This window comes from Orbicella franksi, chromosome 6 (assembly GCF_964199315.1).
Source record: "Orbicella franksi chromosome 6, jaOrbFran1.1, whole genome shotgun sequence".
NCBI lineage: Eukaryota > Metazoa > Cnidaria > Anthozoa > Scleractinia > Merulinidae > Orbicella > Orbicella franksi.
The window spans coordinates 18,868,308-18,885,275 of NC_138150.1; the positions used below are offsets into that span (position 1 = coordinate 18,868,308).

General features: G+C 38.8%; 1 protein-coding gene across 2 annotated transcripts in view; it reads left to right on the forward strand.

The window, feature by feature from the left end:
- The first annotated feature begins 3,001 nt into the window (after positions 1–3,001).
- The window catches only part of LOC145490766 (uncharacterized), a 36,824-nt gene continuing 22,857 nt past the window's right edge, over positions 3,002–16,968 (forward strand). For both annotated transcript variants that reach the window (XM_081469865.1, XM_081469866.1), the window contains exons 1-2: positions 3,002–3,417; positions 14,788–15,001. In XM_081469865.1, coding sequence (XP_081325991.1) covers positions 3,144–3,417; positions 14,788–15,001 — 488 coding nt within the window. In that variant the 5' untranslated portion in view covers positions 3,002–3,143. The remainder of the gene's footprint in view (positions 3,418–14,787; positions 15,002–16,968) is intronic.

A 16,968-nucleotide genomic window follows, 5' to 3' on the forward strand; every position in this document is an offset into this window, starting at 1 on the left:
TTGTTAGGGTAGAATGGGGGCGAGGAAAAGTGTAACACCCATAAATGAATAAATGATGCTTAAATATTTAAATCCGCCATTTACTCTGGGGAATTTCGTTATGTTTTCGTCCGTGTAACAGTGTAACACCACTGTAACACTGCTACAAGATGCCTATTCCAAAAACCTTTCCCTAAATCAGACAGCAAATTGTACGGTAGATGTAGAAACACTCCCAGTCCTTTGCTACACTAACGCTCTTTAATTAAATTTATTATCCCGTTTAAACTCCTGGCGCTAGCTAAATAACTACTTTGTGTTGTAAAAAGTAGTTCGAATGAACTCGATGAGCTCGAAAAAACAAGATGTGATCGAATTAAAAGTATGTTTAGCTCAGATCTAATATTACGTTTTAAAAAGTAATCATATTCAGTGGCGGATCCAGACCTTGACCTAACGGGGGGAGGGGGGGTGAGGCGAGGTTTTTTCTTTTTTGCTTCCCCTGCCGGCTTTTCTTCCTTCTGTGATTTTTTCTCTTTTTACCCAAAATAAGAGGGGGTGGGCGCGTCCCCCGGTCCCCTCCCCTAGATCCACCACTGATATTATTACAGAAGGAAAACAATGATGAAATTTCTCGCGTGTCTTTCAACCGGACAATATTGCGTCAAGTTAGTTATTTGAGTATTAACTCATAAATCCCCAGCAATGATATGACCCCAGAAATCCTATATCCTTTTCACACAAACAAGCACCAGTTGGCTGTGCTCTCTGTCAACAGGAAGCTAATCCTGTGGTCTGACAGTGGATGCAAACGGGCAGACAAAACAGGCAAGGGCTAAACATGCGAGAGTAAGGGATCTGTGCATCGTAGAAAAACAGTTCATTAAAGTCAGTTATTTCCATTATTAGTATAGTCGGGGAGTCAGCGAGGCAATTTTGTTGTAATTGTCGGTGACCTAATAGGTTGAGAATTATTCTTCCAATAGATTACAATGTAATTCATCACCATTTTAGGATATGACCTTAAATTTACTTTTGTATAATTGTATGATGCAAGGAATCACCTGATGTCTTGAATGCTTCTATTGTGTAAAACTAGTGTGAAACCGGGATTCTTTATGCTTTCTCTTTGAGCGGAGTAATTTGCCAGAGCTGCAGCACATGACTAACCACTGCTTGAAAGAACGAGGGCCTTAAATGGTCATAGTCCGTGACTGTACAAGCTACAAGTTAGACTGATTTTACGGCACTAGCATTAACATAAAAATTTATTGAATCTGTGCTTTTCAGCAGAGTTTTAAGCGAAGAATTTCACAGTCTGCTACACCCAAAGTTTTATTCTCGATTACAATGGTGTGACTCTTATACAGTCATTGAAGGGGATGTCTGTATTTTTTTTGCAATCGGTCGACCGTCTAGGCTTGATTTCCGAAACAGTACAGTCACCACAAGTTTCAAATTCGACTTCCGCTTTCGCCGCAGGGGTAACGTATGCTCGCGGAATTCTCGCGCGCGTTAACACGATTTCACGCCTCGAAACTAAATATAGAAATTGAAAACCAATCTGACGTTTTTCCATAGTAAATAATAATTTTCGCGAACGAAACCATATACCTCGGGTCAATGAAACGTGTCTAAACAGTTGTTCCAAAATCATCCAGTTACAGGAACACGAACACGAAGCGGTAAAATTGTCGGATTTTTTTTTTCTTTAAATGGGTTATACCAATTTATTCCAGCATATTACAACGTAGCCTAGCCAATGATTTATATTTATAAACTGTTACAAAAGTGCTTTTAAGCCCAATTTACATAACACGTATCATACGGGTATAATTAATATAGACTCAATAACGTTTCTCCGTGGGGAGTTTACTGAAAACACAGACTCAAAAAAAAAAAAAAACAAATTGAAAAAAAGAACGTTCTTTTTTTCGACCTTTGATTGAAATCTGGAGATTTACAGCTAAAAGTCAATCAATTTCTGAAGACGTGCTCGCATTTGAGTGCATCAAAACCGCAAAAGATGTAAATAAATGACTTATTGATCAGGCCACGTTGGCGTTGCGTGACGCCAATTTACCAAAATAACTTTTGATGTAATCTATATTTTGATTTTCTCACACCTTTACATGGCATCCTCTTCAAGCAGCAGATCGAAAGATGCATGTTGAAAAACTGATATGAATGCCGATCTTAAAGCCACAAGTGAAGCATCTTTGTTGGCCGCTGATACGATCGACTCACGAAAATGAAACATGGGTGAAATAGCGCGCAAACGTTTTTGCGTACAGATGAGTTGACGGTCGAACTACTCGATTTGTTTATTTGGGTTCTGCCTCAGCTGATTTGGTCGACAAAAGAAACACAACACCTTCCCTTGGGGCAAATGTCGGTCTTTCATTGATATTGATGAAATGAGTGATTCGGCAGAATTAAAAAACATGTTGTCAGCTCAATATACCTTTATTTTGAATGTACACGTCGTAAACAAAGTACAGCTGGTGCTACGCTGATCTGATGCTCGGTTTAAAATTAAAGTCGCTAAACAAATTGCCACTTGAGGATTACGACGGTACAAAAAAACCCAAATCCTGATAGACTACCAGTCGAGAACGGAATTCAAAACGCGATTAGGCCAAAAAAGCAAATGTCAACCTTTGATATCTGTGATGGATTCCATAGCGCGCTTGTTAAATACGCAACACGCCTCTATCGTCGTTTTCGATTAAACAGACGTGTGTGTGGCTTTCGATAATGATTCCTTAAATCATAACACCGCCGCGTTTTAAATTTGTTCTGGGAAAACTCCAGCATATTTTTGTTTCTGCGCTAAATTACGTATATATGCCAAAACGCCTCGCATTGTTCACAATAAGAAGTGTTGGGTATCAAGGAAATTGTCAACTATGCCGCCACGTGATTGGTGAATGAGTGAAATTCGGCTTGCAGGGGGCGTGCGGTCGACCAATTAGCATGCAAGATCATTGTTTCTGTACAGAACTCAACATCACAGACAACTTGAATTGAAAGCAATTTTAGCTTTGCACGTTTCCGCCTCACTTGCTAATGGCACGAAGAGTCGCTTTACTGTGTTCGAAACTATGCTTACGAGAATTTTGCCGCCCGGCAGGACCGATGTTTTCGCTTGTTAACAAATAGACATGGACAGATCGCAAGAAAAATCAGCCCTTTTGTCGACAAAAGTACACAGTTTGGAAGCGAAGACGGCAAACCCTCGGCAACATTTCGCCCATGAGGCTGTAACAACAAACCCGATCTTTCGACAGCTCAAGGCTTTTCCTTCGCAAACGACGCTGGAAAATGGCTCTATTCCTGCAGGCTTTTCCTCGTCAGAAGTAGCAATTGGAAGAAATTCAGAGCAGTTTATTTCTCCGTTACAAGCGCAATACTATTCACCAACGGTGCCCAGTGCAGGTAAGTCCGCGCAGTTTTCTTCCCTTGTTCAATTATTTATTGTGCGAGTTCGTGCAAAATCGTAGACAGCCCACGGCTTGAATGATTTTTTTGTCAACTAACACGTGGGACGTGAAACTGCTCTTTGTCGTAGCACATTTCTGTAATATTTCGTGCTTACTCGAAGGGGCGAAGTTTGGAATTATTGCCGCGCTGCACATACGTAATCGCCACTCTGAAACGTTGTGCCACTGTTTGCTGGTTCGTCTGATATTAGCTAACTTGCGAAGGAAGCGCAAATAACAGACCAAAAATTAATATTTTTGAATTACCGAGCCTGTGGGTTGTACAGAGTTTGTTAGGAACTTGCATCTTCGCGGCGGTCTGTGTGCCCTAGCTTGTCGCAAAACGAAACGAGCGTGTATCGTGTAATGAGGTGGAATCTGGACTCAGACGATGTGTATTCGATCATGTTACGTACCTCATAGCTAATAGGAGCAAAAGCTATTTCGCCCTCGTGAGTTCTACGTGACTCAATGTAATCTCAAGTTAGATCGATTGAAACAACTGTTATAATCGAACTCGAGTAAAGTGTTGTAATTCCCTGTGTTGCAGCGGAACGGGAAATTTTTATTTTGGTGGATTTCGAAAACGTGAAATCGTTTAAGGGTGATTCCTTTCAGTAGGAGGACAGACAATAAATGCCAAGTCATGCTTTGAAAGAGCCCTTCACTCGCACAAGTAATTGTACGACCATGTTACAATGCTCACTCAGTGTTATTGGTAATTTTCGTGTGGATCACGCTAAAACAAGCTCTGTCTGTATATGTGGCGCGTTGGTCTCGTCGAGTATTTTAAGTGATATTCATCACGGCATACGGATATCTCTCCATGTGTTTCGTTACCGTCATTGGGGGTTTTTATCGTTCTCTTCTTTGCCAAGCGTAGGCGAGAAGAAAAACAACACGAGAAAAACTGCAACAGCACGACTTAAACAAGGGCGCGAACGCTTCAAATTGAGAAGTTGTTACTCCATATTCCGATGCGGTGGTCAGTACGTCCTTTGTAAATCCACTTCCTCAAGGCGTCGTCCACATCGAGTTGAAACTGTCGCGGAAAGCAACGAAGATGTTGAATCGACATGCCGAAGTGTAGGGCAATGCTTACAGACCACGGGAAAATTATTGATACGTTGATTTTGCACACGAAATGCAATCTAGCGCTTTTTGAGCGTTTTGCCTTCTCGCGAATTCGTCAAGTCGCCAACACGCGATCTCGCAATATTTGCGCCAGATTGGGCATTCGATATTCTCTCTCCCATATTTTGGTATTTTCGCTATGTTGTTTGGCCTAAAACTCCCTGTTTGGTTGCTTTGTTTTTATTGTGATTGCTAGTTTTGCTAAAATTGTGTTTTTAAGCGCTGGGCTTTAATGCGTCCTTGATTTCTTCGGTGGCCCCTTATATTTTTGTCCGTGATCCGTTCGTGTGTGCTCGCCGAAAATAGTGTGCCTTCGTTTACTTCAAAGAAATCTGTGTGTTCCTTCATCGCTTTCAAGCGGGAAAATGAACAGCTATTTGTAAATACATTTCGCGGCTCAGTGTTCGTAGGCGAGTCAAGAACGTGTTTTTCAAATGGAATCCCTGTTCTCTTACCATGTTCAATTTCAACTCGGCCAACAATGGTTATTTAAACGGCTCCTTTATTTCTTCCCCGTTATTCTACACTTTGTTAACGTTTGAAATTCTTCGATCTCAATGTTTTAACTTTCACGGAAAAATATTACTGTAGGGAAAATATTCACTGTTTAGCGCAAAAAAACTGGAGAAACCGCAACCAAATTGAGGTTGGTCGAATCTGCATTTAATACTGGTTGATCTCGAAACGAGAGACAGTGGTAACCTCTTGGGCGCTCGCGCGACCTCAGGGCGATCTCTTCTTTGAATCTGTATTCGAAGAACCTTTCTTCTTAGGTTTAAAATACGAGACTTAATTCACACAGAAATTGATTCGGGCGACAAAAATATCGAAACTGGAAGCCTTCTTTCACCCTCATGATTGTTTGATAATGTTTGTTTGAGATGTCTTTTATCGACTTGGAAACAGAGTTTTCTTGGAATTCTGAGCTCGAATAGCAAAGGCCTTTTACAGTGAGCAGAAATTTTCAGTGTTGTTGGTGCATGCCTCGCGTCGCGTGGTCAAATAACATGATTTGAGTCTTGGTAATTGAAAACCCAGGCATTTTCAATTTACTCATATAACCATAACAAATACCAGACGATATAATGTTGACATCCGGCCGAATTCATTTGCGTCAGTGAAGCCGGTGTCGAAAAAAAAATATCTGGAGTTGTCGCGAGAATTTTATATAAAGTCTTGACTTCTGCGCCAAACAAGTTTTTGTGTTACGCACGGTTGAGAGATGATGTACTCGCATATTAACCCAAGTTGGCTCGTAATATTGAACAGAGTCCATTGTTGCGTTGTAATTTACATCTGATCCGCACGCATGCTTGCGCAGAAACGAGCATTGTCACTATGTTTAAAACATAAATAGAATGTACTCTTATTGGAATGCAAATTTGAGCCACAAACTATCTCTTCGGGTTCTTTAATATTTAGATATCACGTTTGTCTTGTTTTGACTTTTACATGTAAAAATATCTTTTTTTTTCCTTTTCCGACCCGAAAAAAGCTCGATACTACGAAAGTACTGTAATCGATTTGAGTGCGCAGTTTATAAAGACGTTTAATTCTGTAGATGTTTCAAACCAGGACAGCTAACTCAAACAAGAATTCACTGATGAAGCGATACCGAAAAGCGCTAAAGCCGAATTAGTGCGTTACGTCATAAACGATAGCGTCGAATGTTCGATTTCTCGACTTTTTTCCGGGTTTGCTTTCCTTTCTTTATTTTCACGTGCTGCAATCTTGTCTTTGTGGGTTCGCGAAGTGTCGTATCACTTTAATGGCTTAGTAACTGATGAAACACTCGCGACGCACGGCCAAAGATTTTTTCACGGTTTTATAAACCGCGATAAGGTAACAGAATGAGTTTCCTTCAGTTTTGTAGATTTAACAATCTTATGTTCCCTCTAGCACGGTCGGAAGCAGAGCTAGTTCAGCGTATGAAGAGCTTTCGAAAGAAAAATAACGAAACATTAATAACTGACATCTTCTAGCTGTTTGGTTCTCAACGAACGAAAGCGAAAAGCACATGTCGGAGAGTTGGTATTCCTTTACTTGAAGCAACAATTGTTATGAAAAAATTCGTTTATTTGTGACTAAGACACTTATTTATTTATTCAGTCAAGACAAATACATTGCTCAAACACACTAGTACAGTCGACCCTTGTGTAGTCTGTGCATGGAATGGTTGGACTTTTTTCTAGACAAAATCGAATGCTAACACAAAAGATAGTTATGTATAACAGTGAATGCATTGATTTAATGTTTTTCAGTTGAATTTTTCGCTTTCTTGCTGTATACCTTTTCGTCAAATCGGGATATTTTTTAATTCGACGGCCATAGCCATGCGACGCTCGGGAGAAAAAGGTTACAGTTACTGCAATAATCGCACGAGAACTTTTAAATCGGGAAAAACGATTAAGTTTTTTAATCTGTATTTATAAAGAATACGGATTTAACCGATAATAAAGAAATATTCCGAGTTGCTTATTTGAAAGGGAAAAATTGTAATGAACTTTGTATAATGAATCTTAACTTCTACCGCTCAACATGTTTGATGATGTCATATCAGTATAAAGATATAACGTGAGTCTAAGTTGCTTTCAAAAAAATATACCCTCAAGACTGTTTCTGGCTCCGCAACGTCTAATTTTTACGAGTAAACGTTTAAAGAAAAGTAATGTCATCCAGAGGAGATAAAGAAATAGCTATTATAAACGTTGGTTGCTGTGAGATTTAGTTTTTAATCAGGTACGTTAATTAAAACCCTGTTTTAGACAGATCTGAGAGCTGCAAGTTTCTGGTTGCTATAGTTAAAATTTTGAGCAAGTCTGCATTTAGGTTTTTTTTTAAGTTCAGTTTTTTGGAATCTAAAGTAAAGAGCCTAGCTGAAAGAGATGTAAAGATTTTTATATATTAAGAGACACCTAACCAAATATCATCCCTGCTGTTTAAAATTTCGGTTTCATTGTCCCGTCATGAATTCATAACAGAGACAACGTAAATGAACACACGTTATGTAACTTTTTGTCCACCATAACGTAGAAAACGTTTGTGCAAAACACTAATAAAAACTACCGTGTATGTCATTAAAAGTTTAACGAAGATAACAAAACCAAAAGTTATTAAAAAAAGAACTTCCCTACCAAAGTACAGAAAGCACCAGAAATGCAAAATAAGATTTATTTATGTATATGAGCTATATATTTGACGTGTCAAGCTCGCGCGCGTATTAAAACATTAGCTAACACTCTCGGCCTCCTCTCGGCCGATGTATAAAACTCTCAATCCTAAGTTTCGCGAGGTGTTAATCAAAATGAAAACATTTTACCTGGTCTTTGTCGGCTTTTATAATCTATTGACAACAAACTACAGGTACCAAGGCGCCAATTGGGATGGGAATATTTTCGAAACACATACAAAATTGCTACAGCTTCTGAACTATTTTCTTTGGCACTGTGCATATCATCAGCTGGGAGATTTTTCATGTCTGTGTGTGTCCGAGAAAACTAAAAGGGTCACGGATATTGCATGGCTGCGAAAACTGTTGAACGGCTAACGTTGTTTACAATCCACAATAGAGTGAAGAGTGGCTCTGCGACCGATTTGAATAAAAGAAGAGATTTACATAATAATTATCAAACAAGTATAGTGCGCCCCCGCTTGCAGGCAATTCTCTATTTACACGGCTCACACTTTCTCGTGTGTATTTTAAGTGCCGTTCAAAAGACAAGAAAAATCTTTTGTCCGTGTTATTAAAAAACATGTGTCTTCGGGGATGTGCTTGAAAGTCATAACGAAATCTTCGATGTGTGCATTTTGACCTAACTGAAACAGTTTACGAGGCGTTATCGACGGAAAGTGAAGGTCGGTATGGCCGGATTCGACGCTCTCTAATAACGTCGAAACTTAGGTATGTTCCTCTTCTTTTGTGATGGCTTATTTCAAACCGAATTCCGTGTTTTGAAACGGTCTTGTTTTTGTTTGAGAGAGAGGCGGTCTCTGAAACGAAAATTTACCGTGTTTGTACTTTGTTCTCAAAACGAAAATTCAACCGCTAGTTGCTGTCTGTGACCAGTTGTTCACAGTGATTTGGATTTCTCTCTTGTTAAAAGCTACTGTAAGCTTTTATTTCATCCCTGTTCCGTGCCCAATGCGCTGCGAATAAGCCAACCAATGACTAAAACGTCGAACAAACATGCGATGTACGTCAGGGCCAGACGCCGTATACTGTATATTTTACTGATTCTGTTTGCGACAGCTGATGGCAATTCTGCATGGTACGTAGCTTCGACCAATCCCGCGGATTTTTCAGCAAATTTGACCCCTTTGTTACTTTTTCCCCGTTATATTTCGTGCCTAAAACCTTCAGTTTTCGATATTTTTTAGGCTAGAGTTCTACTCTGCTATTCTTTAGGTTTCAAAGCGTTCGATATTGATATCTTAAGCTGATCGACCTCGGAATTGAACCTATAAATACAGCAATGACAAATGTCGCTCACTTTTTTCGTTACAATTTCCGTGAATTCATAAGCTCTAGAGACGTTATATCGCCCCGGTTATATTTGTAAAAACCTGCTAGGGACGACATATATAGCTGACATATGTCGTGTCGATATGGTAGCCCTGGCTATAACATTTTCAGACGTGCATTCAGTCCAAACGTCCAATGAATTACTGTATCATTACAACTCTCTATTTTTTTCCGTTTTGCAGCCTTCACTTTCTTTTATTTTTAATTCTTGCTTGAGGTCGATGTGCTTTGGTCAACGGTTGTGCGTATATCGATAAAAATATCGCACAATACAGCTTACGTAACTGTTTCTCAAATAAAAGTAGTTTATACTCGTCGAGGGCGTCGTTTTATACCTAACCAGGAAGCACTAAAAGCTATTTTTCGCCGAGTAGAAAACAGCTTTGTGTTCGCTTTGCCCTCGAAATGCAATGGGTCACGTAACACGGAGGCGGAATAGTTAATTTTAATCACACGCCGTTTCGTTGCAGTTTTGACGAATAATTGATTGAATTCGGTTTTTGAATACACAAAGCTAAGGCGAAATACTGAACTGAACAACCGTGGATTGCCTCAAGGCAGAGAGGAAAAGATTCAGGGAGACAAAGACAGGAGAGGAAAAAATAAAAACACGATGTATTTGTGTTGTGCACTATTTGTTCAAACCCAGTCACTGCTTTTGAATAGTGAAGACGCTTTTTACTCTTTAAGAGCCTCGCCGTCTAAACACCCGGTTTCCTCGTCGATAAATTCTCGAAATGATAAACGGGATAAACGAGGTGTATATTAAAAACCGCTTGATTTAAATAGACTATATCAGTAAAGTGCTGTAAGCGTCGAATTTGTTATGCCTGTTTGCGTCTATTGCCAAAACAAAGTTGCAAATAAACACATCGTTTTGTTGGATAAGAGGTCGTTTAAATTTTGTCGTGCTAAAATTTTGTTGATAACGATGAAAAATTTGACCAGAATTTATGACGAACCAGAAATCGTTTAGTATTCATTCTTAGAACAGAACGAACATCTTAATTGCCCAATGATCCTTTAATTCCGGTTTTTGCAAACGGAAGCTGGGGAAAAAACATCAGTTTGTAGTGAAAGCCGTTCGAAAATAAATCTTTATTTTTTTGTTATTACTTTTAAGAAGCAAACGGGAGATTTTTTCCGCCTATTGTGACTCCTTCGTAGAAAAACAAAAATAGTGTCCAGAAAAATTGGTTATCATCGATTAAAAACGATTTAAAGTACGATGAAAAAAGTATTATTTGAGTTCCTAAAAGCATAATTTTCTTATTGCACAATTAGATCAATATTGTGCAGTTTTGTATCTTATTTCACGGTGTTCCACCAATCTTTTCATTTCAGCGTTACCTAGGCCTTTTATTTCAGGTATGTTATATACCTCTATTTCGAACGCATTAAAATCTCAGTTTTTTTATTTCGAAGAATTATGTTTTTACTCGAAATTCGTATCGTTGTTATATGACATTTAAAGTAACACATCCGTAAACTGCAATTAGATTTACAACATATTCCTTTTTTGATTGCATTTTAATAATTTTCCAAGTAGTCCATTTTTCAGTTGTTTGTGCCATAAAAAATATCCTCCTGTTTCAATTCAAATTGCTTTCAGACTAGGATATCAGTTGCAAAGGAGAGCTTCAGGGATTATTCCTCGTTCAGAAATAAAATAACGGATGTGCTTACAACATTCTCACCAATCACCTTTGTCACGTGCTTCGCATGAAAGTCTTTGTACCCTTGTCATGGGATTAAGTTATAGCTGTTAAGGTTGAAACGGTACGTCTCTGTCGGTGTTATTTATTTGCTACACAGATGAAACACAAACCTGTTCGTCTTGTATGTGACAAGTCGGTGTATGGGTGGTACGAATTTTTTGGTTTGGCGTGTGTTCCGGACCAATTCTTTCGTAATTATTATCATTTCGATCTACTTTGTAACGTTTTCGTGCAAGTTTCATTTGAATTTTGAAACTTTAGTGTTTCTTTTAACAATAGTCTTGTAAATAATGCATTGAGTTTCGTCACGAGAAACACTTTTTCCTCTGTCTTCGCTCCCTGAATCGTAGAAATGTTACTTAAGTGGATACACTCACTAAAAGAGATTAACAGCGAAAATTAACAGATTGATGGCTTTTCCATCGGTTTGCGTTAAAAGAATCATCTTCTCGGATGAGTGATAAATGGCTGCAGTAACATCTAAACGTTGGCTATAAATTGTTCATGTTAGTCGTAGCTTAAATGACGTCAGTTAGTTAGTTGCAGTGGACTTTACGGTCACAAAACACCAGTATTGCTCAGTGTAGTTAGTTCTGATTAGGCTTTGGATGACGTCAGTCTTTGAAGTACCGTATCCCGCGTACATGTAGGTCATGACAGACCTAATTTGGTGATCTGTGAAATGCAAACATGGCTGACCGTTAAAAGGCTGTCTGTCTGTCGTTCTCGTTTTATTTCTTCGTGGGGGAAAACGTCGTCGAAAATAAGGAATTATGGCCAAACATTTATACGGTGTTACTAAGAATAGACGTGATGTTTTTGCATGATGCAAATATTTTCTTTCCTTTGTTTTTGTTTTGTTTTTTCACCCCGTTATTCTTTACGCTTTAACGCTTCAATACGGTTTTTGATTTTGTATGATTATGTTTATCCCGCACGTGCTTGACTGCGTTTTGATTGGCTTTTCAGGCTTAACCCAAGCATCTAACTTAGGCATAACTATGATTTAGTTTGCATATTGTTCTAGATAGAAATAAACCTTTATAACCGTATTAAAGTTTTGGATCATCGGAGCATGAATTTCCTAACTGTTACAGCCAAGTTAGATTAAGAACTAGTTAGAGTGAGTAGAGAAGGGGTCACACTATCGGAATAGCTAACTTAATTCGTCTCTATCTTAACTTTAGTCAATGGTCGTGATGTGACCACCACCATTGCTTTAGGCGCAATTTCCAGGCGTGCACCTTTGCATGAAGATGGTGGCGACTGTGTTTATGTTTTGCAATGTTTAGGCGAGACATACGTCGTTACGACTTCATTTGCGTAAAAAAAGGAGCAGAAGTTATCTAGATCTGCTAGCAGTCTTTCGCTGTTTGAATTTTTTACATGAAAGAAACGTGAATCCTAGAGTAGTCTAGAGGAATGTCTTGTGGAATTACACTGAGTGTTAAGTCGTTCATCATGCATATAGAAACGCGATGTACACGCAGGTTTAATTTTGTTTTGATTTTGTGGTTTTTGAAAGTAGAAAATGAATAATTCAGGTACATTGTATTCATGTCTCTAAATTTGATCCGCGAGCTCAGTTTATTGTTGCACTGTTGCGTAATTTTCCTTTTGGCAACCGAGTTATTTTACGGTTTGTCTTTCACTGATAACGGATTCGTGGCCAAACTAAACAAGGAACATTGTTATTATTGCAAGCATATTTCCTTGGCGACGTAAGACGTACTAATTAGAGGTATCAGCCCGTTCATAATAGTAAAGGTTTGTGAACTGGACCTAAACAGTGAACAAAACATTTCACTCTATAAAAAGGTTAAAACTCTAGTTTATGAAAATGAGACTTTGCATGGCGTGTAAAAAGATGTCGTGTCTACTCTATGATTCTTGTTGGTATTTCGAACAATGTCAGCTATGCTTGTGTTAAGCTACTTTGATCACGCGATGTCAGGCCATTTCACATGCGAAATGATCTTAAAATAAGAATGACAACCTCTTATATAGAGTTATGATATGAGATTACATAAGGATAAAAAGCAGCAAAGATAATACTGATAAAGTGAAAAAGATGTACTGATGGCAAAACTGCAGAACGTTATTAAAAACCGATTGTAACGATCAAACTTCTGCTGGCATTGGACATACAAAATAAAATATTAGACCAATTAGGATGTGTGTACAGTTGTTCACAAGTCGTATTTGGTTGTACTGAAATTTCATAATCGAGTGTTTCATTTGCGGTATCAACTTTCAATGAGGTAGTTGAATATTTTACTCTTGTTTACTAAGTAATAGCGTCTTGTTTTAGGGAAAATCTTTCGCTTTCTGCTCGATCATGCGAGTTCTTTTTCCAGGCGTAGCGTGTTATGTTAATTGAAAGGAATTTCTCTGGTTTTCCGCCCACCTCAAGAACATTTAAAACTGAATTCTAATTGCATCCATAATCTTTTAGTATAAATCTATTAGCGTTCTATAATGAATGCCGTGCTCTTATTGGCTACGTACGGCGGCTACTTGCTATTCGGTTGTGAGTAGCCTGGCAGTGTGCAGTTTTAAAAAAATGGCGGTTGCTTCTTTGCGTTTTCGAAGTGTCTGTGAAGAGGATTTGTATTAGGTTTTGAACGACTAGTAGATTTATACTACGACAATTAGATTATTCGCTCACGATTTTTATATGTGATAGTTTACTCAGTCACGCGACAGAAAGGTTGATCTCATAATCTAATTGTTAAATATAAACGAGTCACGAGAGGGAGAGAGCTGACTCGTGTACATATAGTGGTGTGTATCCAACTCAAAGACGGAAGTCGTACAGTTCTTACTACAGTTGATAGTTAAATGGAGTTATGTCAGACAGTAGATTATTTTAAACCAAAAAGAAACAATAACGGTGGCGACTGAGGAACGTGAAGACGGATTAAAACACGTGGTATCTTGTCAAAGCTTCTTTAACTTACGAAAGCCCAGGCTTGCTTGTGTCGGTGCAGTTTCATGAGTGTGTTACAAGACGCTCTGGCAACACAGTTGTTCCTGTTGTTGCTGCTTGAAGAAAATTCTGCCCCGTTTCATGAAATCACCCGGCTTTGTAATGTGATCTCGTAGTCCTTTCCCTGTCAGAGTCGAGATTAAGCTTAGCAACGACACTCTTTGGATTGTGTTGAATGCGGAACTGAAATGAATACCTGTGGATTATGAAGAAAATATTCATGACCTGGATTTAATGCAGCTCCATACACAGTGTTTTGATTTGATTTAAGACGGAGATGTCGGTGGAAGCTTAAAAATGTACTAATTGTGTGCATGCAAAAAATTGTTCGCGGATGACACAGAAAGCTCTCAAAAAGTACTGCAAACGAAATTATTGCTGATTGTCATGTGATTTTGACGTCATGTGTCCTGATATCTGGCTCAAAGTCTAACTTATTCTCTTCATGCATTTGGCATTGATATAAAGTAATTTTACTGTGCACTGCAGTGTGCGCGCGTGTGCTCCTCGCTTTCTGCGTTTGTTGTAGATTTACTTTGTAGCAACCCATCTTTTCTGCACAAAAACTTCTGCAACGTACGTTAACCAATTAGATTAAATATGTTCCATTCAGTAGCAAAGCCAAAACCTATCGTGAATGGCTTACGCGCATGTTCCCTCGCTTCGCATGGGTCGCAAGCTTTCGGTTCGACTTCTGATTGGTTCTTGGCGTTGTGTCTTTGCTGATTCGCCACTTCCGGTTAATCGAGTTTCGGCTGTGCAGAAGTCTCATAGACCGGTCTTTAAAATGTAGGATTACAATTTCCCTTGTTAAGTTATTCAACTGAATCAGATACCGTTCCACAACGTTTAACCCACGTAACTGGTTGAATAACTTCCCTCCGTCAAGCTGTATCAACAAGCTGTTCTAGCTAAAGTTTCGTTACTGTCTCTATCTAACCGTCATATCTCCTGTCTTTTCAGCGCTCGGTATGAGTTTCCCATACGTTGGCGGGATGATCGCGGGACCGGGAATGGACTCGCGGGCTTTGAACGCGGGAAATCTCGTTTACCCGTACGGCGGCCCTATGATGGGTTTTCCAAACTTCTCTGCTGCTTACGGACAAGGGCAACGCGTGAAAAACAGCGAAGAAGCAACAACGTTGGACAAAACTACCAACTCATCCTCCCAGTTAAGGTTAGTAAAATGAGAAACTTAGTTCTTTGTGTTGTATTCTTGGTCAAGGACAGTTTCCTCTCGTGGAGACCGGCGAATTACAGTGAAACTGTATTAAGCAGACCCCACATTAAACGGACACCCCCTATTAAGTGGACACCAGCTGAAGTCCCAAAATTTTCTTCCCACATTTACTGTAAAATAAACCTGCATTCTGCGGACACCTGACAAGCGGACGCGGACAACAATATTAAGCCATTTTGTTGCACAAAACCTGCAATAAGCAGACTTTTACTTCTGAAGGTTCAACTGAGACTCCTGTAACATTGTTCAGTGATGTCATTTCAAAACTAAGTAGATTATTCCAAATTGATGCATTGATTGACTGGACATTGTACTATGCTAGTCTTTGATCTTACACTGTGTTACACTGTTACAAAAGGGTTAATAGTCAACTATTTTTACACAACATATTAGACCCTATTTTGAGCGGACACCCTGTATGAAGCGGACGCTAGTGAGGGTCCCAAGGGTCCGCTTAATACAGGTTTCACTGTAAATGCTGTGGTGAGAGGGTAACCCTACCGGGGGACTAACATCTCATCCAGGCGGAACTCCGGCAGGAACACTGCCGGTTGTTCTGTAGTTTTATTTCGAAGTGTGCTTGTCACTGAGAAGTCTATGAAATGATTATGTTAACCACGTGTTGGCGTTGAACTCTGAAGTCCTCGTTGTAAAGCATACTTTTCTAATGAATTATTTTGTGTTTGTTACCATAGTATTTTGCAGCTTTCATTATGTAGCCAAAATAATTTTTAAAGCCTTTTTAAATCGCACGGAGAAGACAGAGTCGAACTCTAAAAGAAGAGACTTCAGAATTGTTTGCTTTTCAAAAAAAGCTTCGAAAGACGGAAATCCATTAATTTGTCCATTTTTCGTTGATAGTCTATTTTTGCTGTTACGTTTTCGTTATTGTGTTTGAACGCTCCGTTTTTCGTGTAACTGAGCAAAATGGTCTAACAATGAATAATGTCTTCAGTAATGGCCTCTTAGAGAAATTGTCGCGAACTGCAAAACATGTTTAGCATGTAAATTAAACGCTGTAAATTTTGTTTGCATTGGAGTTGGTTTCTAAGGAAGATTTAATCCACGCAGTACAGGAAGCACGTTCATTTAACCCGTTTGTTACAACCGTCTTTTCATTAATATTCATCTATACTCTGTACTTCAGCAGAGCAGTTCAATCGACAATCTCAGTGATTGCTTTGTCCATAAGTTTCCTTCTTTTAATTGTCTGGGATACTGCTTCAATTTCGTAATTTAAGCTGACTGAACGTCGTTATATTAAACCATGTTTAATATGCCTCCCTCTTTTTTTGTTGTAAGAACCTCGTAAAGCCGCAACATATTCTGATAAGACTCACCAACGTTTGAGCTATCCAAACCAAACGGGGCATACATGAACGGTATCTTTTCTTTCTAGAAATCGACGTTTAGACATAGCAAACATTTTCAAAGTTAAATTTTTTTTCAACGTATGAAAATCAACCGCTAATATTTAAAGAACGTTTTCTTTTTTTTTTTAACTCCAGCGATATTCTATTGTTATCCGGCAACCGTCTGTTGACTGAATCGTCTATTCTTAAACATTTTTCCCCAATTATAACTTGGTAGTTAACAGTATTCTTCATCAATTTATTTTATTTTGTGCACTCCGCACTGTCCAAATATAGCGTGAGTTTGTCCTGCCTTTTTCAAGGAACATTTTCCCGACATGTATTGAATTATATACACTACAATTTCGCATTTCTGACAGTGGTATTTCTAATTTGTGAACTATGTTTGCGTCCAGAATGTTCTGCTGTGTAATTGCTCTGCTATGACAGGTGAGCAAGAAGAAAAACAACAAGTTTCTAGAATGATAAAGGCGGGAGCTAATTGTAATTAAAACAGAAAATGGACTCTTCTGTTGATTCTCGTTTTGTGTG